Source organism: Haemorhous mexicanus, chromosome 1 (genome assembly GCF_027477595.1).
Source record: "Haemorhous mexicanus isolate bHaeMex1 chromosome 1, bHaeMex1.pri, whole genome shotgun sequence".
NCBI classification, from domain to species: domain Eukaryota; kingdom Metazoa; phylum Chordata; class Aves; order Passeriformes; family Fringillidae; genus Haemorhous; species Haemorhous mexicanus.
Window position 1 is genome coordinate 152731166 of NC_082341.1, and position 21115 is coordinate 152752280.

At 45.9% G+C, this 21115-nt stretch overlaps 1 protein-coding gene across 1 annotated transcript in view; it reads right to left on the minus strand.

The window, feature by feature from the left end:
* Window positions 1–1529: 1529 nt before the first annotated feature.
* The window catches only part of COL22A1 (collagen type XXII alpha 1 chain), a 221117-nt gene continuing 201531 nt past the window's right edge, over window positions 1530–21115 (minus strand). The window contains exons 57-64 of the mRNA XM_059867554.1: window positions 18219–18290; window positions 16431–16466; window positions 15453–15497; window positions 14990–15169; window positions 6742–6808; window positions 4893–5075; window positions 4451–4528; window positions 1530–3476 (exon numbers count right to left, since the gene is read on the minus strand). Of these exons, the coding sequence (XP_059723537.1) occupies window positions 3289–3476; window positions 4451–4528; window positions 4893–5075; window positions 6742–6808; window positions 14990–15169; window positions 15453–15497; window positions 16431–16466; window positions 18219–18290 (849 nt within the window). The 3' untranslated portion in view covers window positions 1530–3288. The remainder of the gene's footprint in view (window positions 3477–4450; window positions 4529–4892; window positions 5076–6741; window positions 6809–14989; window positions 15170–15452; window positions 15498–16430; window positions 16467–18218; window positions 18291–21115) is intronic.

Below are 21115 nucleotides of genomic sequence, written 5' to 3' on the forward strand. Positions count from 1 at the left end.
AATGTCATTTAACTGGCTTAGAGAAAACAAGGTTTAAGAAAAAGTAGGGAAATGGCACCCACTGAATTCAGGGCACAGAGACTGTCTGGGGTGTCTCTGGGAACAGACTGAGCAGATAGCCATATGCTAGGGAATATGCTGAAGCAAAGGGAATTAGGCTGTGTCCCCTTTTACGGGTGGAAAATGCTCAAGAGATGTAGTCTGTGGATGCAGATTTTTCAATTGCTATTAAAGATGCAAGTGCTTCCCTTGTGTTCCCAATAGAGACTCTTGGAAATGGCTCCCACAGACGTTCAAATGAAATAGGTTACCAAAAAAACCCTTTCATCTCCTTCAACTGGATGCCACCGCACCATCTCACCTACTGTGGATTGCACTAGATGACCCTTACAGTTCCCTTCCAACCCAAATTATTCTATGATTCTGTAGTATATGGTAGAGATAATTCATGCTATATATGCGTATAAAATATTTTAATATCCAAGTTATGTCTTTGATCACCCTGGCTGGGAGCAGAGTCTTATTTCTATTCAATTAGTTCCCGGACAACATTAGGATAATATCAAGTCTGTTAACGTATGAATGAAACCTTCCCGGGCCATGACTGCTGACTTCCCTGGAATGTCTAAGCCACTCACGAGGACCTGCACCTGGGAAGATTGCATCTACCACACTCAAGCACCTGGCGCCACGCCACGCTGCTACATGTGAATGCAGGCTCTTCCGAAGAGTCCAGACAACCATCCAGACACCTGGACTGACTTTTGTATATTTCTGCATAGGTATGGCCCCAGTTCTACATGTGAAGGGACACAAAGGAACATTCAGTCATTTCTGCTTCAGGCAGAATAAACTGTATATAAGCTAGCTGCATGAAGCAGTCGGGGTGAACCACTGGGGAGACGCTGGCACTTTGTCGGTCGGATCTCGGTTCACCCAGCGCCGACACCCGGGGTTAATGCTGCCTTGGCTGTGGTGGTTTTTTGAAATTCTATTTTTGTTAATGATCCAATAAATCTTTGTTAAATTTTATTATAAATTTGGCTACCGATTTGATAATTTATAACAATTCTATGACCTCACAGGAGTTAAAGATGCTGAAATTTGTTTAACAGAACATCATTATGTAGATTCCCTTCTCATGGTGCACTGGAATGTACTGAATTCTATGGCATGCATGGCACATCAGACACACATGATGAGAGCCTGTAGAGATGAAGGGGTCATCATAATGACAGGAATTAAATGACACATTTGCATGGCTCAGTTAACATGTTTGACCTCCATAACACTTGTTCATTACCATCACATTTACCTGAAACAATGTCTCTTCCCATGTTAGGAAGTGCCCACAAGTAGGGACCTGTTCTGCCTCATCACTGGAGGCATGAAATCTCAGCCTGGACTAAGAAAAATGCTTCTGTAAATATGTGATCAACATGTTTGCTTAATACTAAAATCCAGCAAGCCAACCCAAGATGCAGTACAGTAACAGTTATACCATTGAGAGTTACTTAAAAGTGGCAAGCTTTTACTTCATGGTATTTTCACTTTAATTGGTCTTTCCATAGCAAGAAACACAGTAAAATCAAATCAAACAGTTTATTTGCATAGGAAATAGCAAAAATAGCACCATTAAGAGCTACACAGTAAAGACTTTGTTTAACCCTGGCATTTGTACTTGTTATTTAATTTTATTTTTCAGTAAAGCAGAGGCAAATTTTATCTGCTACTGGGTGAGAAAAGACTCCAAAACTGGCAAAAGCTTATCTCTGTGCTTTAGCCTCAGAGTATGATTCTGGGCTGGTTATCAACAGCTGTGGCTTCTGCTTGGGCTGGCCAGTTTGGAAGCACCATGCCATATGGAGAATGTGTTAGCAGGGCAGGGTGCCTCTTTTCTGTCTCCAGAAGAGCAGACCAGATTCCCAAACACATTCAGCACTTAGTGCCTGTGTCAGGTCCATTACTCCCATCTCTCACTACAAACTGCTTTGTGCAGAAGAGGTTTGAAAACACAGCTGCTTTGCTGGCTGGCACATATCTGAGGCCTGATCACTTCTCAGATCTGCACTTAGTGGGTGGGCATGACTTTGTCAGAGGCTTAAGCTCACTAATGACCTATTGTGAAGGTCTTTTCAGACTACATCTCTTTTTTACTTTATCTTTGCATTCTCAGGCTGATTTTGGCAATTAGCTGATAGAGAGAAATGGCCACTGTCTAGCTTGTTGCTTTCACCCTCAAACACAATTTCCCCCATGTTTCTGAACATCTCTTTGCTTTGATCCTTTCATCAGAGATAAACAACCTCTAAGACCAGGCTGCACTATGCACCAGCCCTCTAAGTAACACAACGTGCCAAGTTATTGTCATAATGGATCAACCAAAACAGTGAATTGGGTCACAACTGTCTTCCTGAGTTTTTAATACCTGGGGGCTTTCTATGCTGCTCTGGCTGATTTTTGGGTGAAGCAGTGGCAGGGAGCTGTGCATGTGCTGACATTGCACAGGGGATTTGGCATCCTTAACCTGACAGAGGATAACTTTGCAAATGCATCTCCCTGACAGAGTTAAGTAATCTCTACTTCTTGGAATAAAACTCTCCAGTACAGAAAGTTTTAGGTCTTCTGTGCATCCCTTCAGGCCTTTACTATGAAATCCCACATGACTCCATGAAAAAGTAGCTCCTATAGAATATTGATTCATTTATCAGCAGAAGATCCTGGGATCTTCTGGAAAGCACACACTAGCTGTTCAAAATTGTCCACTGGGAGTTGGATGTACTGGAGACACCTTTTCCAGATTTGGTATGACTTTATCTTCCTCCCTGCTATGTGGATGGCAAATAGCACCAACATTCCTGTGCCTGTGTGTCACAGTTAATGCTCCAGGCTGCAGGATTTGATTTGAGCTGAAAGAGTGAGGGATAAAGCTTTGGAAAAAATTAATCAGATAACAGACAAAAAATTTGGCATTGGAATGGTTTTGCATAAACAGTCACACAACACATTGCTATTATATGCTTTTCAAAAGAGAAAAAAACCCACTTATTTTTAGAATTTTAATATGCCCTGATGTTAGAGAAAACAAAAAAATAAGTTCACATATCACATCAAAGATAATAATAATAATAATTATTATAATTCATAAAAATAATCTGACCGACCGGCAGCATTTGTTGGCTTTAGAAGGCCTCCCGCGAAAGAAATGCAGCTGAAGACATTGGAGAGCTCTTGGCAGGTGTGAGGAATTCAAGTTTTCAAAACAAGTCTGGGGGTGCTCTCTGCACACTATGGCCCTTTCACATTGGAGGGCCGGGCAGCCAGGCTTGCATAGTAAGCGCACTGAGAGGGGTCACACTGTCCATTGGCTCCTGGGGGTCCCTGGGGTCCTGCCATACCTGGCACACCAGCTTCACCTTGAGGGCCAGGAGGTCCTGGCATCCCGTCTTTGGCATAACCAGGCTCCCCTGGGAGGCCTGAAAGAGAAACAAAATGCCCTGGTGAGTGGCACCAGAGTGACATGCCCAGTGTGCAGTACTCAGCCGTGTAATGTCACAGGAGACAGCTTTGCTGCCAAACTGGGATGCAGACAGCAGCTTCCATAGGTTTGGATTTGGCTAGGATGTATCTCAAGGATATATCCTAGGATACATTTCAGAGTGTCTCCTCTGAAATAGAGATTTCCACTCCCTATGGCGACCTTGGGATGCTCAGCTCCAGTATGGCTGCTCTCCTTCTACCTCCATGCTGAAGTCGTTGAGATGCACGATACTACTAATGACATACAGTCCTCACAGAGAGGAGGTAAGAATGGGAAAGTGGAGGCAAGAGCCAGCCTGGGGAGATAATTCACTGGTGCAGAGCATAGTGGGGACATTGTTATTTGAAGGCAATGCAAGGCAAATCTGCCAGATGCAGACACTGGGGTTATGAGGGCTTCCCATAGTTCCTTTCCCAAGAAAGCAGTGAGGGCAAAACTTATCAATGGTGCCTAATTTCAGACTGCAGACAAACTGCATTTGCTGCTGCTTTGTCAGTAATAGTAAAGCAGAAGCTGTATCCCCAAGGCACAGGTGTTCAATATGACCTTTTAAAATATCTGAAGCTGCCTGGACCTCTGGGTTCAAACTGGTCACAGGAAGACTCTGCCAAGGACAGAGAAAACACTTCACAGTGCATCTAATATTTAAAGCTTCACTTTGGATTTGACCCAAAGGTCAGCTAACTTAGCCGTAACTGAGATAGTTCATTGTACTCATTCATCAGACTGAGGAAATAAAGGTGGCCGGATATGATGTTAATGATACAGTTCTTTCCTTTGGGCCACGTCCTACAGAAATCATATATGCTGTTTTTATGTCATCCTGATCATCTCTATAGTACAGCAGAGACCTGTGTCCTGGTGGCGGTTCTAAGTGATCTGTGTTGTGGGGTGTTCTGAATAACACACCTGGAATTCCTGGGGGACCCATTTCCCCTCGTTGACCAATGCCAGTGTCTCCTTTATCACCCTTTGCTCCTCTTTCTCCTGTAGAGAGGGAAAGAAAAAATATGAACTTATGAGTGTGGTCTACAGAACTATGCACTAGTATAGGTCTTCCATCCACACTGAAGCTAATGTATTTGGTAAAAACAGTTCCTAATTGTGGCCAATCCTCTGAGAGAGGACATTAAATGGGAATGAAGACTTGCCCTACTCTAGTTCTGGCCAGAGGTGCAACATACCAGCAATTGCTGGTCATATTCAACACCTCTGGTTCAACAGACTGAGGTCACTTCCAACACCTGCATTTTGAAGACAATTTATAAGCTACTAAAAGGAAAGGTGGATGCCAAAGTCGAGTGGACACATCCTTTCATTGGACTGCTCCAACACACCAAGTTTCACTTACCTTTGGGACCAATTGGTCCAGGTGGCCCTTCAGACCCAGTCTGTCCAGGCTGGCCAGGCTCTCCTGGAGGGCCAGTTCTTCCTGGGAGTCCTTCCTTCCCAGGAGGACCAGGAGGTCCTGGTCTGCCATGGGATGCTTTTACCTGTGCAGGCTGTATCTGAGCCAGGATGTAGGGTAGCTTTGCTGTGAAGAGAGGAAATGGGTTTGTTAGACTAGAAGGGCTATGCTCCAAGAGATGGAAAGCCAGAACCAGGGGCCCAGTAAAGTCCCAAGTACTGTCACAGATCAACTTTTCACTGCCACCCATTTTCTTTCCCCCCATAATCCATGATTATGAATTCCTGATCCTCTCTAAATTGTTTAAATCTCATTTCTTAGTAGCCTTAAATTTCTCCTAAATTCCATACTTTATGGTAAACCTTTCTCTCATCCTCTGCTCCTTGTCCTCCAAGAATCTGAAATGTCCCTTCCTTTAGTTGTGCAGATGGTGAATCCCTTTTAAACTGGGACCACTGCTGCTCTGAAAAGGAGAGCCTTTTCCTACTGCTTCTGTGATGCAGAGATGCTACATGGTTGGTCTGTAGGGAGAAAGCTTTTCTTGTTCCAGGCTGTTCCAGACAGGCACACACACTGCCTGCCATTTCAGTGCTAAGACCCTGAAGAATCATGCTGGTTTTGGCTGGGGTGGAGTTAGTTTTCTTCATGGTGGCTGGTATGGGGCTGTGTTTTGGATTTGTGCTGATAATACAGAGATGCTTTTGTTATTGCTGAGCAGGGCCCACACAGAGCCAAGGCCTTTTCTCCTTTTTATACGGCCACATTGGGGAGGAAATTTGGCATGTTGGGAAGAAGAGGTGACCCAAACTGACCAAAGAGATATTCCAGACCATGTGACATCAAGCTCAGTGTGCAAAATGAGGGGAGGAAGGGAGGGACATTTGCAGTGATGGTGTTTTTCTTCCCAAGTAACCATTACCTGTGATGGGGCCCTGCTCTCCTGGAGATGGCAGAACACCTGCCTGCCAATGGGAAGCAGGGAGTTAATTGCTTGCTTTGTTTTGCTTCTGGATACAGCTTCTGCTTTAGCTATTAAACTGTCTTCATCTCAACCAATGAGTTTTCCAGCTTTTACTCCTCTGATTCTCTGCCTGATCCTGCTGGTGGGGGAGGGAGTGAGTGGTGCATGGGCCTTGGCTGCTGGCTGGAGTTACACCATGACAGCAACCTTGAGAGCTCATAAAACACTCAATATGACGTAAACATTCTACAGAACAGAGGGAGAAGAGTGTTCTGTCTTCTCTTCATTGATCTTAAATGCTTCCAGACTGGTGTGGATATTGAAGACTGAGGGTGTGTAAATAAAATCTGTGAAATGATCACCCCGTTTACCTGTGATCTTTATCATGGAACAAAATGCCTGCTGCTGTGTGTCAGCTGCATCAAGAGCTGTGTGAGAAGGACTACAGCTCTGCATCTCACTGTCAATGAGATCAGTAGTGGTCTGCAATTCTCATACTTTGAGAGAAACAGCAGCCCATATCCCCTCCAGCCCGTCTTCTTATACTTTTGACAAGCATCAAAAGTCATAGGCAAAAATCATGAACATTTCTTCTCCAGTTGGGACCTCAAAAGAAAGTTTATGATTTACTCTGATTACTTTCTGTGCTATTGCTGGGAAAATCAAAGCCTGGGGAACTGTAAAGCACATTTCATTTCACACATCTTCCAAGCAAACTTGCTGCAATACTACCTTCTTTAAGGAGGAGAAGTTTAGGTTCCAGCACAGCTCTGGAAAGCACCTTTCATACACTCAGATCCATCTTCTGGCTTCCTGGTACTGATTACTTACCATCTAGCTGCTTGGATAACTCCTCTTGGATGAGTCTCCTCAAAGTCTCTAGAGATGGGGGCTCTCCCTAAAGAGTCAGAATCACAGTGATGAGATTAGATAACCACAGTAAAGGAATCAGATAGTTATAGGACAAGGGGGAACCATTTTAAACTAAAAGAGAAAAGATTTAGATTAGATGTTAGGAAGAAATTCTTTACTGTGAGGGTGGCGAGGCACTGGAATGGGTCCTGAGAAACTGCAGATGCCCCATGCCTAGAAGCGTTCAAGGCAAGTCGGGTGGGCTTTGGAACAACCTCACCTAGTGGGTGGCATCCCTGCCTGTGCTAGGTGGGCAGTTGGAAGCAGATGTTCTTTAAGGTCCCTTCAACCCAAAACACTCTGTGGTTCTATGATGTGCAAACTAAGACCTCCATAAAGGGCTCAGCAGATGCCATGTCATCACCCAAAGCACACACAGCGCCGCAGGGTCTGCTTAAAAGAGGAATGTAAAGGGACTCAATCACAGAATCAAATGGGCTGGAAGAGACCTCTGAGATCATAAAGTCCAGCCCTTGACTGAACACCATGGCACTGAGTGACACGTCCAATCTTTCCTTAAACACCTCAAGGGACAGCGACTCCACCACTTCTGTGGGCAGCCCATTCCAGTATCTAATTATCCCTTCTGTGAAGAAATTCTTCACAGTGTCCAAAATAAACCTCCCTGACACAGTTTGAGACTATGTCCTACAGAGCAATAAAATCTCCCCTGAGCCTCCCTTTCTCCTTTCTCCAAGGTGAACAACCCCAGCACTCTCAGTCTTCACAGGAGTTGGGCTCCAAACTTTTCACCATCTCTTTTCCCTTCTCTGGAACTGCTCCAGAACCTCAATGTCCTTCCTGAACTTAGGGGCCCAGAACTGAAAACAGAATATAACGTGTGACCTGCCTAGTGCCCAGCACAGAGGGACAATCACCTCCCTTGTCCTGCTGGCCACTCTAGTGCAGACACAGAAGGCCAGGGGGCCACCCTGCTCCTTGTCCACCTGGACGTATGCCAACTGCACATATGCCAACTCACATTCGGCTGATGTCTGCCAGAAACCAAAGGGACTTTTCCATGGGGCACATTTCCAGCCACTCTGCTCCCAGCCTGGGGCACTGCAGGGCCTTATTGGGACTCTTAACAGGACAGGGCACAGAGGACACTGCTAGTGACCAAATGCCAACTCGTTGCAGCTCCATTCCCAGTCATTGTCTGGACAAAGAAATCCTGACAGTTAAGTCAGCCAAGAGTGCCCCTCCCCAAGCCCTGGGCTGACAGCTTTTGCAGGACTGTGCTGTGGGAGATGGAGTCAAAAGCTTTGCTCAAGTCCAGAGAGACTCCATCCCCTGCTTTTCTGTCAGCCCTGAGGAGGGTCACTTGCTCCTCAAAGGACATCACATTGCTCAGGCAGGACCTGCCTTTCCTAAGCTCACACTGGCTGGGTCTGATCCCTTGGTTGTCCTCTCTGGGCCGTGTGATTCACGCCCTCCCCCCCAGCCCTCCGATGACCTGTTCCAGAACCTTACCGGGCCTCAAGATGAGGCTGACAAGCCTGCAGCTCCCTGCATCCTCCCTGTGGCCTTTATGGGCATGTGTGTCACACTGGGAACCCCAGGTATGTGGGACCCCATGTCTGTCTAGAACTGATATTAAAGGATGGAGAGCAGCTTAGTGAGCTTTCCTGCCAGCTCCCTGCGCACCCTGGGGTGACTCCCAGCCAGCTCCACAGACTTGTCAGTGTCTCAGTGGTTCTGCAGGTCACTAATGACTTCCTCTGGGATTTCTGGAGGTCTGGTCTGCTCCTGGTCACTGCCAGCTCAGGGGACTGCTTGTCCCCTGGAGAATGTATCTGTCTGTTGAAGACTGAGGCAAAGAAGGCATTCATTAGCCCAGCCTTTTCCTCATCCTTCATAGTTGTATTCTGGCCACAAATGCAAGTAAAAACTGAGATTTTCCTTGGCCTTGGCCTAATCTTTGCAGACAAACACTTTTGTCTTTTACAGTAGTGGCAAGATGAAGCGCTAACGGGGTATTTGCCTTCCTGACTGTATTTCTACATGAGATGGGGCCAAGGGGTGGAACACATGGTGGGCTGGGTGGGCAAAGCAGTTTGGCAGAGCAAAGTGCTTCTTTGGGGATGTTTTGGAGAGGAACACACAAGGTGGGAAAAGGGAGAGCAGTAGATCATTGGGAGAGGAAGAAGCATAGGAAAAGTCGAAGGGCAAAGGCCTAAAGCAGGCCTTTCTGACCAATGATGTCTCCATGTCTCTCCATGACAAGGGGTGGCCGTGCCCACCAGGACTTGTGACCCACGGTTCTATTGTGCCCAGAAGCCATTCTGACAAGAGTCCATGCTGTGACCCAGAGAGCTCTTGTAGGTCCAAACTCCTCATATTGTCACTCTCAGGAGAGCAGCTCTCTGAGGACGCAGCAGTTCTCTCATGAGGCAGCAGCTCCTCAGGTAAAAGCAGCTCTCCTGGGTGATCTTGGCCAGCGTTTGTGAGAGCATGGCCAAGATGTCCAAGAGACACGAGGCAAACGCCCACTGCCAGTCATGTGAGGGGCAGCTGCTGCTGTCCAAGTGGCAACAGGTGAGGGATGGGAATGGAGGGAAAGGCTGCAGTGGGATCTGGGGGAGGCCTGGGGGCAGAGAGCGGCAGCCAGGCCTGGCTCCAGGCCTTGCTCTGGGGAGGAGCAGATGCCAGGAAGGCCAGGGTGAAGGAATGGCTCAGCGAGCGCAGGTGGAAACCCAGCCTGGCCTGGCTGCTGTGGTCTGCACCTATCTTGGGGACAGGGCCTGGCTTGCGAGAAGGAGGAGGGACAGCATGCCCACACAGCCGCCTCCATCTCTTGCCTCCCCTTGCTTCCCACAGGTGCCCCAGAGGCAGTTGCAGGCAGCAGTGGAGGTCACATGGGTGACCATCTTGCCCCTCCATCAGGATAGACTCTTCCCTAGACAGACACACACAGGACATGGAACACAGGAGGACAGCCAGGAGGGAGGGCAATCAGTGCCCCTCAGTGGCACAGTCACACGGACACCAAGATTGTCTGTGTCAGACTTGCCACCTCTCCATGGCCCTCCATTGGCAGTGACACCTCCATGGCAGCGCAGCCCTCAGCTGCCAAGAGCAGCCTCAGCACAGAACAAGCTGCCCCCTCTGCCAGCAGCCCCAGCAGCCTCTGGGTCTTCTCCCAGAGGCAGAGCACGGTCCGCAGGCCATGTAGGTAGCAGCCACCGAGACCTAGTGCCACCTTCTACATGGGGCACTATGGCTGCTGACGGGGCCCAGGAAACACCTTGCCAGGACAGCTCAGCTGAAAGGCTCTGGCGAGGGTCAGCAGCAAGGCAGGGCCATCGCCTGCCACCCCTGCGATGTGCGGGTGGCCTGCTGCTCTGGACAGGGACCCAGACTGCCTGGGAGCACCTGGAGCACATTGAGACAGAGGAGCTCACTGAGGTGCAGGAAGAGCATGGTGGCAACACCTATGGAGACCAATTTAGAGGCCTTGCCCCATGCCAGCGTGAAGAAAGGTTCACCAACTCTACCTGCACTAAGGAGCAGTCAAGTCTCTGCCAAGAGGCAGATGCAGAGGCCCAGGTGATGGACAGAGCTCCCAAATTCAACAAAGACTCCAACAGAGACATTGGAAACTCCTCTGAGCTCCTGTCTCCTGCCTGGTTGCCAGAGTAGCAGTCTGTCTCTGACAACTCACAGGGCTTGGAGATGTCTTCCAAGGAGCCAGGGAAAAAGTGGGAGGAAGAAGAACTCCCAGAAACAGAGACTGAAAGAGACAGGGACAGCAACCCACAGTGTTCGTCGCTTTCCCCTCTCAATGACGAAGAGTCAGAGGAAGCAACTTCTGCCCTGGACAAAGATCCCTGGGGTGAGGGGCACAATGAGTTTTTCCCCATGTCAGAGGCTGAGGAAACCTCACGCTTCTCAGCTTCTCCCTCACTTGGAAGTTCCTGTGAGGGGACGGGAACTCATCAGCTGCCTAAGCAAACCACACATGGCAAGCTGATGTGCACGCGGCCTGAAGATGCTTCAGATCATCTCCTGAATATCAAGGCAGAGGAGCTGGAGAAGTTGGAGGACAACATCCTCTCCTCCTTGGATGCAGAAAGCCCCTCGGTCCAGCACAGCCTTTGCAGTTGGACCATAGACTGCACAGGAGAGACCGAGAACTATGTACAGCTTGTGCCTCCCGACCTCTTTGAAGAGCTGTGGTCTCTCTTTAAAAACAAGGATGCGCCGTCCAGGGACACTCGGCTAGACCAGCTACTGGCAGAGTGGCAGGAAGAAGAGCTCCCTGAAAGAGTCAGTGAAGGAGAGGGGGACAGCAAGCCAGAGAGCGAGTTGTCCCTCCCACTGCAAGAGGAGGGAGCAGAGCCAGCAGCTTCTCCCCTGGACAGCGATCCCTGTGATGAGGGGCACAGTGAGCCTTTCCCCATGGCACTGCCAGAAGACTCAAAGATGTCTGCGGTTTGTGCCTCGCCTGCCGATACCACAGAGGAGGTCGATGCTGCAGGCATGGAGGCTGAATGTGCCCAGGCCACCCCTCCCCAGGAAAAGCCCTGTGGTGCTGGGATGCTGGCTGGGGCTTGCCCGGTGCCTGCCCAGTCCCTAGTACACCAGGTCCCTGCTACCACTGCTGGCATAGCCACAGTCCTGCAGCCCCTGCCCCCACGGCTGTGGCGCTCCATCGCCAAGAGGGCCCGGCGGGCTCTGCACCGGCTTTTCTCCTTTAGCTGCCTCAGGGGGCAGCCTAAGGAGTGAGCTCAGCTCCAGCACCAGGATGGTCACCAAAGATGACTGCTCACCCTTAGGTGACAATTTTCCAAAGGTAGGTCCTGCTGCCAGCCCTAATCTCTTACCTCCAAGCCAGCAGCAAGGCTGCATCAAGGTTGAAGAGATCTGGCTGAGGAAGGATGCAAGCACTGCCCTGTAGAATCCCACAGAAGCTGACTCCAGGCGCAGTCTGCATTTAGGGCTGCATCCCTCAGGCTGCATTAGCAGCCACAAAATGCTCCTAATGCTGAGGCTGCTTGGGCCTCAGCACTTAAGGCAAAGGAAGACATGTCCATTCTCCTTTCATATGGAAAATAGGAAAATGCCTCTCTTGAGACCCCCAATATGGAATGGAGGAAGGTGCTGACCCTGGAACACCAACACCTCGAAAAAAACAATTGGGAGCCCCAGAACAGAGAAGCACAGTGTGAGGAAAGACTGACAGGACGCTGCTGGAGCCAAGTGTCTCAGATTGTCTTCTGCTTTGTCTCTCCCTTACCCTCTCTTTTCCTGTTCTTTCCATCTCACCCTCCTCTTTCCTATTCCTATATCTCTACCCTACATTCATAGTTAAATAAAATCCCCATTGTTAACTTTGGTAGATGGTCTTATTGGTGCATTGGCATCTGTCACTAATGGCATCTTAAAAGGTCACACATCTGCACACAGCACTCAAGGTGTGGCCTCCCCTGCGCCCAGCACAGCAGAACAGTCACCACCCTGGTCCTGCTGGCCACACAATGCTGTCAGAGCATGCCAGGAGACTGCTGCCCTCCTTGGCAAGCTCTCGTTTAGCCACTGTCAGCCCCAGGGCCTTTCCCACTGGGCAGCCTTCCAGCCCCTCTGGCCCCAGCCTGGGGCACTGCAGGGCCTTGTGGGAACACAGGGGCAGAACCCAGGCTTGGCTCTTCTTGAACCTCATTCCACTGGCCTTACACCATCCATCCAGTTTGTTTACATCCCCCCAACAGAGCCTTCCTACCCTCCAGATACTCCATCCACTTTGGTGTCATCACAAATTTACTACTGAAGGTACCCTCGATTCCCTTGCCCACATCAGCAGGACAGACACTGAACAGGACAGGGCACAGGGGACACCAATAGTGACTGGATGCTGACTCAATGCAGCTCCATTCCCCTCCACTCTCTGGTCACAGTCGTCCTGACAGTTCCTAAGCCAGCCAAGAGTGCCCTTGCCCAAACCCTGGCCTGACAGCCTTTCCAGGAATGAGCTGTGAGGACTGAGTCAAAGGCATTCTCAGTTTCCAGCCTTCTGGAAAACCATGGGTCAATGGTTTAGGAAGGGAACCTGGTCTGAAGGCACTATTTGCAGCACTGTTCCCATCACCATCCTTAAGAAAATCTCCTTCCTTATGCACTCATAGTAGAAGCTGTAGAAGTCACATGAGGAAACATCTCTCCCCTACCAGATCACAGTGGAGATACTATGTTCCTTTTCATCATGGCATGTTTCCTTGCAGAGAGTACATCTGCCCCAAAGGTTCTAATGCTGGCTATCTGGACTTCCGGAAAACACTTATATTGGATGTATCCCCTGCCAACAGGCCTTATCTCAGGAAACAGAAGCCAGTTTATGCATATGATACCTATTCTTCCAAACCAGCACAAGGCTTTGTCTGATTTCAGGCTGTTGAACAGAGACAGGGCATGTGGCTGTCTGGCCTTGGCCCCCTACCCAGCTCCCAAGGCACAGCATCTTTCATCCTTTCTCTTTGTACTGCTGCTGTTGTACAGCTGCAATAGCTGTAAAAACTCAAAGTAATGTGAACTACAACTCTGGATGATGAAACTAAAAAAAATTAGGAAAGCACTTTTGAGAGGTGGAAGAATTTTTTTAGATTGTGGCTTTCCAAGTAAATAATAATAAAAAACAGATTTTAGGGTTGCCAGACTCTTGCCTTTGCAAGAACTCAAAAGAAAATTGTAGCTACGCTTAAACAATAAATCATTTTCAAGCAGAAAGATCAACTATTTTATAAATCAGAAAGTGAGATGTTCCACTTGAAATACACTTTTCATTTCTTTGATATGAAATAATTCTTTGCATTTCTGTCAGTTTAGAAAACACTTCTGGTCAACCTAAAGACTGCATTCTTTTGTGTATCAACTGCTTGCAAAAGTGTTGCTTTTCCCTCACACTTACTCTTTTAACATACAAGGATGCAGTTTGTGTTCTCTATGTTTATGAAAACCTAGTGAGCTGTTCTGAATCAGAAATTATTCTTCAATAAAAAATGATATCTTAATAAATAGCTAAGTGACATTTCAATTTTAATCAATAGCATTGCTGATAAATACAGAGCTGGTTCATTTACTGCCTCCTTCCTGACACAAATTTTACATGAGAAAAAGATGTGTCACTGGTGACAAAAGAAACAATTTTATCATTAAGTACTAAGCATTTTTGATGGCTCTCAGTGTATATGCCACTAAGTAAACATAATTGCGGAGCATACTTTAAAGGCTTACAAATTATCTTTTCAAGTTTTAACCCCATTAGTTAAATTAAGTTTCCATAATCATCACTTGATTTCAAACACAAAGAAATACTTTGTCTAAAATTTAGTCAGTTTTTACATCAGAAATTATTCTCTGTTTATTCTCTTTGGAGATGAACTCCAATTCATCTTCAGGATGGGCACAGTGGCTACACTGCTGTTGGGAGTTTTCCTCATTCTGCAACATAAGCCACCCTCAGGCATTCTCAGTAGTGAGATTGTTTCCCAACAGGGGAGAGGAAAAAAAGAAAGAGGGAGAATATTAAACAAAAATAGTATTTCATGAATTCTGATGAGCTGACTACAGGACTTCCAGGAATAGAGCAGTGACCTTTCCACTGCTCAGCATTTTTTTTGTTGCAACAACCAGCAGCAAAGGAAGGTGTTAGTCCTCTGTACGAAGTGCTACATATTATTGCCCTCATAGAAAGAATCTTTTTCTACACTCCAGTGCCACAGCCAACATCACAGGACCCGATTTAGGCATTTAGGGGTAAAAGGTGTCAGCAACTGGCCACACTGACTATGAATCTGGATTATTTAGCTCCCCTGAAGTGCAAGTCAACACCCACACAAGCCTTTTCCAACTTCCATCCATGGAAGTGTCCGAGGCTAGGCTGGACACAGCTTGGAGCAACCTGGACTAGTAAAAAGTGTCCCCATCAATGGCAGGGGAGTGGAACTAGACGCTCTTCAAGGTTTCTTCTAACCCAAACCACTCTATGATTCCATGATTCCCAGAGATGTGCTAGAGCTCCCCTTTATGGGTATTAAGAGCTAAAAGCACTGCCTCTCCGTTAAAACACACTCCTGCTCCAGTTTCTGTCATCCTCAATGTACTATGAGGCACTTCTCTGATCCCTATGGCAGCAAAATTACTATACAAAGCCTTTCTCTGGCAACCTTACCCTTGGTCCTGGAAATCCTGGCTGCCCTGGAGGACCGGGAGGGCCAACTTGCCCAGTGTCTCCTGGAGGTCCGTGGGGACCCATCAGCCCCGGATGGCCCTTATGACCAGGTATCCCGGGATCACCTGGAGGGCCCTTTTCTCCTTGAAGGCCTTTTTCACCTTTGATGCCAGGGTCGCCCTAAGTGAAGAGAAGGACATTACCACCACAAAATAAGAAGCAAATTTCTGATTTCCAAACAAAGAGAAACACTCACGGCTGAGCTGGCAAAGTTTCTGAGTGCAACACCTGGTGCACTACAAATGAATCACAAATTGTTCTGATGGAGAATGATTAAAGAGAGACCTGGAAGATTGGGAAGCACTGGCTTTGCTTTTGAATGCCCTCTGCCCCCAGGCCCTAACTGAGAATAGCTCTCTTTATTTCATCATCATGAAATAACTGGTAATGTTGTCCAACTTACCCTCTCTCCTTTGGAGCCAATTGCACCCTGTTTCCCTGGTGTGCCCTGCAACAAAATAAAGGTAAGCATAAAAGAACCATCCATAATAAGAGTAAATAATGAAAGACATGCCTTTGTAATGATTCCTGTGACCCTAGGAAAATTTATTTCCATGATAACCCCACAGTTTCCTGAGAGCTTTCTCTTTTGCTCTCAGTTATCAACAATTAAAGGAAAAATAAACAAAAACAAAAACAAAAAACCAAAACAAAACAAAACAAAACAAAAACACAAAAAAACCCCAGAAAAACCCCAGATAAACAACAAACTCCCCCCAGCCACATGACAAGCAGGTTGAGGAGAGTGATTCTCTCCCTTCACTCCCCTTGGTGACACCCCACCTGAAGTGCTGTGTCCAGCTGTGGTGCCAGAATATAAGCAAGGCCATGAACCTGTTAGAGCAAGCTCAAATGAGGCCACAAAGATGCCCAGAGGGCTGAAGCACCTCTCCTGTAGATTCAGGCTGAGAGGGCTGGGGTTGTTCAGCCTGAAGAAGAGAAGGTTCTGGGGGAACCTTTGTGTCCCTTCCCTTCTTATAAACCCCTAAAAAGGGGTTTATAAGAAAAACAAACTTCTTTGTCGGGGACTGTAGTTATAGGACAAGAGGTAAATGACTTCACAATCAGAGAGGGTAATATCTGGTAGAAATTTTTCACTGTGAGGATGGTGAAGCACTGGAACAGGTTGTCCAGAGAAGCTGTGAATGTCCCATCTCTGGAATGGTTCAAACTCAGGTTTAATGGGGTTCTGAACAACCTGGTCTAGTGGAAAGTGTCCCTCCCCTGGCAGGGTGGGTGGAAACAGATGATATTTAAGATCCCTTCCAACCCAAATCATGCTATTAAAAAAACCCAATTTGCTGCAACCCTGGTAATACCCTTGCTGATTTTTTCCCTGTGACGTCAGTCTTACATTGAAACCACTGTGAATTTAACTTACTTCTTTTCCAGGAGGACCCTTCTCTCCTGGTTCTCCCTAAGAAACACAGAAAGTGGATTTAGCATCACACTGGAGGAGCTGGAAGAAAGACTCCATGTAATAACCATAAGTGTTGCTTTGTGTTAACAACACAAGTTTTCTTCTACACAGTAGCAGGTTTGCATGATTTATCCTTACTCTACTGCTATTGGTCATTCCTGGACAGACACTGCTATTTGGAAAGCATTTTTTAGTGAATTTGCATCCCATGTAAACGTAAATAACAGGAAGTAATTTCTAACAAACCAGCTGAGGGCAGATGTTTCACAGGTAGTATATTCCTGCTTTCAATACATTTTTTCCTTTTTCTTACCAACAAATCCCAAAGCTTCATACACTTTATATGGTCTTGTTTAACTTAAAGAGCACCAGCATTATACCCATAAGTGTCTGAAGATGTAAGTGAAGTAAATTTTGTCGGTAGAAGTACCATCTTGTATTACACCAGCTGGAAAAACACATACAGAGGTTTAAGGAATTTTAAGCTTAAGTGCTCACCTGTCTTTCAGAACTATATTAAATAATCTTAATTTGAATAAGTACCCTTGTAGAATTATTTATACATTTTTTTTTGCATTTATAAGGTCTTAATTAGACAATATAGTTTCCATTTTAGTATTTCAATGGAAAAAAAAATCACTGCAGTCCTGAACTGCAGGTAAAGCAAAATGAACATTAAACTAATTACTGCTGAAATTCTGGCCACTTTCCCGTATCATGTATAGAAAAAATAATCTTTCTAAATTTGTTTGCAGCCAACACACATGATCATATCTATAACATGATATTTTCCTCTGGAAACATAATATCTTCAGCTGTATCAACATCCATACACATCTCCATGAAAAATGGAACTAGTAAGAAATGTGTGATCCAAATAAGGCTGCATTAAACTCACTTGAGTTTTCCTTAGGCCCACTTCAGTTTTAAATGGTCACTGTGTTTGCTGCTTAAAATTAATTGCCCAGAGAAGTATTTCTTCCTTTTCTTTGCATCCAAAAGCTCCCCTTCAAATTATAAAATTAAATATAAAAAAATATAGAAGGAAAAAAAAAAAAAGAACCATCCTGTGGAAGAGTCAGCTCTGCTAGAGACACACAAAAATCTTTTAAATTATCATTTTTTGTCAAAACAAATCTAGAAATAAAAAAATTACCTAGCATTTACTTTTTCCATCCTTCCAGTGGAATTTAACATCTTTTACTCACCTTGCAAGGTCTAAAGATATTGGATTCTGAGGCTGTGTCATGGGTATAGGTTTATTACTTATTATTTTAGATCACTTTGGGAGATATATGAATGTTTTAATTGCAATGTACCTCTGTTGCTGGCAACAAAGGAATTTCCCTCAGAACAGCAAATATCAGAAATACCTGTATTATTATCAGCACTCACAATTTCCCCATTTAGCCCATCTAAGGTTCATGCAGAGGTGTAGTCTGAAAACTTAAATACCCCATATTAAGAAGACTATTGAAACAGTCTGATTAATGCACACATTATCAGGGCTGACTGGCAGGTACCAGTTCCATACATGAGATTATGGTTGCTCATCCATATAAAAAATGCTATTTTTGCAGTCCAGTTTCCTTTGGAAGTAAAATTATATGGCTTCTGGATTTGTTAGATATCCTGCTTATGCTTTTTTTTTTTTTTTTAACCTAACTGAAGGTGACCATGTCCCATCTTCCTGTCTAACCTTTAAAGGCAGGTAAAGAGAAGATCTAATCCATCCCCAGACATACTTACAGGTGGTCCTCGGGGTCCTATAAAGCCAGGGAGTCCTGGACTGCCTGTTTCTCCTTTATTTCCTTTGGGACCCTTAGGACAGAAATGAGACAGACACTAGCACACCTTTCCCCAACACCTCTTTCCCAGAGCATTCATTTACACATACATTGGAACTGGGAAATTTCATTTTAGCAGCAGGACTCCCTAAACTGACAAGGAAGAACAAAGTATTTTAAAAAAACAGGTTTCAGGCACCATGGTTGCTTATTAATAAGTTCTGCAGGGTCCCTGGGAGAAAATGAAAAGGCACAATTATGGCAGGGGCAGGAGGTGTGTTCCAGGGGTGTTGTGGTGTCACATGGTTTATAAGGGGGTTTTGAGAGTGGAAATGCTGTGATGGGTGATGACTGGGAAACATTGCAGGTGGTCATACTACTCAAATCCAAGAATACAACCAACAGCTACGGAGCTTCTCCTTTTCCTTTATTTCCAGGTTCAATTTATGTCTCTTTCACTTATCTCTTGTGATATTCTGTCAAACTGTCCCTTTTTCCTTGCAAATCAGGGCAGTTGAAATGACAGTTCATGATACAGAACTGTCTCATGCACATTTCTGATGTGGTTTTAACTCTTAGTTTAACCTTTACTTCCAGAACTTTGTCCCCTACTTTTTTGGTTCAGAACACAGCCCTTCTTAGAGTAAAACTCATGCAAAATGAGCACCAATGAGCCTGTCAGGCACAAAGCACATGGATTTGGGGTGTGTAACTTGCCCTGAAGATTTCAGGGGCTGGATTGTGTTGCTGTATGTGGGCTTAAGCATGAGCAAGTGTGAACTGTGATGGGCACTGTCAAACAGCAAATGCAAAAGGAGAAGGCTCCTGGCAGGTTTTACGTTGTGATTTCAAGTCAGCAATGGTGAAGGTGGAAAAAAATCTTTATTGGCATGATAACCTTCCTTACCTTTCTTTCAAAATAGAAATATAAAATATTGGCTTGTCATGCCACACTGTGAAGGAAATTAGTGCATTTCAAAATAAATGGATTAATGTACAGCACAAGGAGACACTTCCCATAATAACCTTTATGAAAAGGAGAGGATTCATTTTAATGACAGAGAATGATAATGATGAGATGACTGTCTGTTCTGCTGACCAACAGTCTTATCATTTCCCCTTCCTCATCCATCTGACTTTATCCTTTTTCAATCTCCTATGTTATTTTTGGACTCTAAATCCTGTGGAGCAAAGACTGCTGTGGTGCTGTTTGTGCAGGAAGCTGCCTCTGAGTCCCTGGGTCACATCATATAGGTACTGTGATAACTTAATGATGATTAAAATAATAATTCCCACTTGGCATTCACGAGGCATCCCAAAGCCACAGTGACCTGATAAAGACCCAGAAGGTAAAAAAGCAGTGATAGGAATTGGGAACAGGGCTAGGTGTAACAAAAAGAAGAAAATAAGTTTGAAAAGGCAAGAGCAAGGATCCATAGGGCAAGAAGCAATGGCAGCAGTCTCAGGAAGGTAAGAAGAGGTTATGTCAAGGACAAAAAGCCTGTGGCACTTGTTCTTTGATTCAGACTGCAGCACCCTGTCCCACCTCGCCACACATAACGGGGTGTCCAGATGTGGTCCCTCAGTTTATGAAGGATGTTGAGATGCTTGAGCACATCCAGAGAAGGGCAACAAGGCTGGTCAGGGGCTTGGGACACAAATCCTGTGAGGAACAACTGAGGGAGCTGGGGGTGTTTAGCCTGGAGAAAAGGAGACTCAGAGGTGACCTTATCACTCTCTACAACTTCCTGAAAGGTGGTTCTAGTCTGCAACCGACTTCCTGAAAGGGGTTGGCCTCTTTCTCCAGGCAGCAACTGACAGAACCAGAGGACACAGTCTTAAGCTGCGCCAAGGGAAATAAATATAGGTTGGATATAAGGAAAAATTATTTTATGGAAGGAGTGATAAAGTACTGGAATTGTCTGGTCAGAGAGGGGCTGGAGTCACCATCCCTGCATGTGTTTAAAAAAAGACTGGATGTGGCACTTCATGCCATGTTTTAGTTGAGGTGTTAGGGCATGGGTTGGAGTCAATGATCTTGTAGATCTCTTCCAACCTGGTGATTCTGTGATTCTGTGGTATTTGCTTCTCTGAGACATCCCTGTAGATGCCTGACCAAGGCACAAGTCTGTGGCAAGGCTGGGGTGGCTTTATGACTTTGCAAGGGTCAAAAAGAGTGAAGTCCTGCTGCAGCTTTTCACATTCCTCTGCTGTGCCTTTGTTGTCCTGTTAATCCCACAGTCCAGCAAGCTGTACTGTCTCTATGGGCAAAGAGAGGGAAGAGCTCTGCATTGTGATAGATGCTACTGGGCACAAAGGAATGTTTGCATGGATTTGCTGAATTCTGGACAATTTTCAGCAGCAGAACAGAGGAAAAAAACACACACAAAAAAAACCCCAAACCACCGTCCTTCTTACAGCTCTTCATTTCCAAGCTGTTCTTCCTCACAGGATGGCCTCAGGGGAGTTTCATTATGCTTCCTGATCCTGGTTTACTGCCCACTGTCTGCTCTTCCCTCAAGTGCCTGTGAGGATTTTTCTGCTACCAGTATTCCTCAATGGCAGCCAGCCAACTCCCCGAGGCCCTCTCCTTCCTTGTGACAACTCTCTGCTGGCTGCATGCTCTCTGCTTGGCAAAATTAAATCTACTGGTGAAGATGAGGCATGCCAATCTTTTTTCCATGCTAGGCAATCAATCATTTCCATTTGCTGTGAACACTTAACTTTCACTGGGAAAAGTGATGACCCAGCTAGCATCTAAATTCCAGGAACGTAGCCAAACACCCTTCAAAATTGTGGCCAGCTACTGATTTTCAGATCACCCATCTTCAGACATGGTAACCTTAGGGATGGTAACCA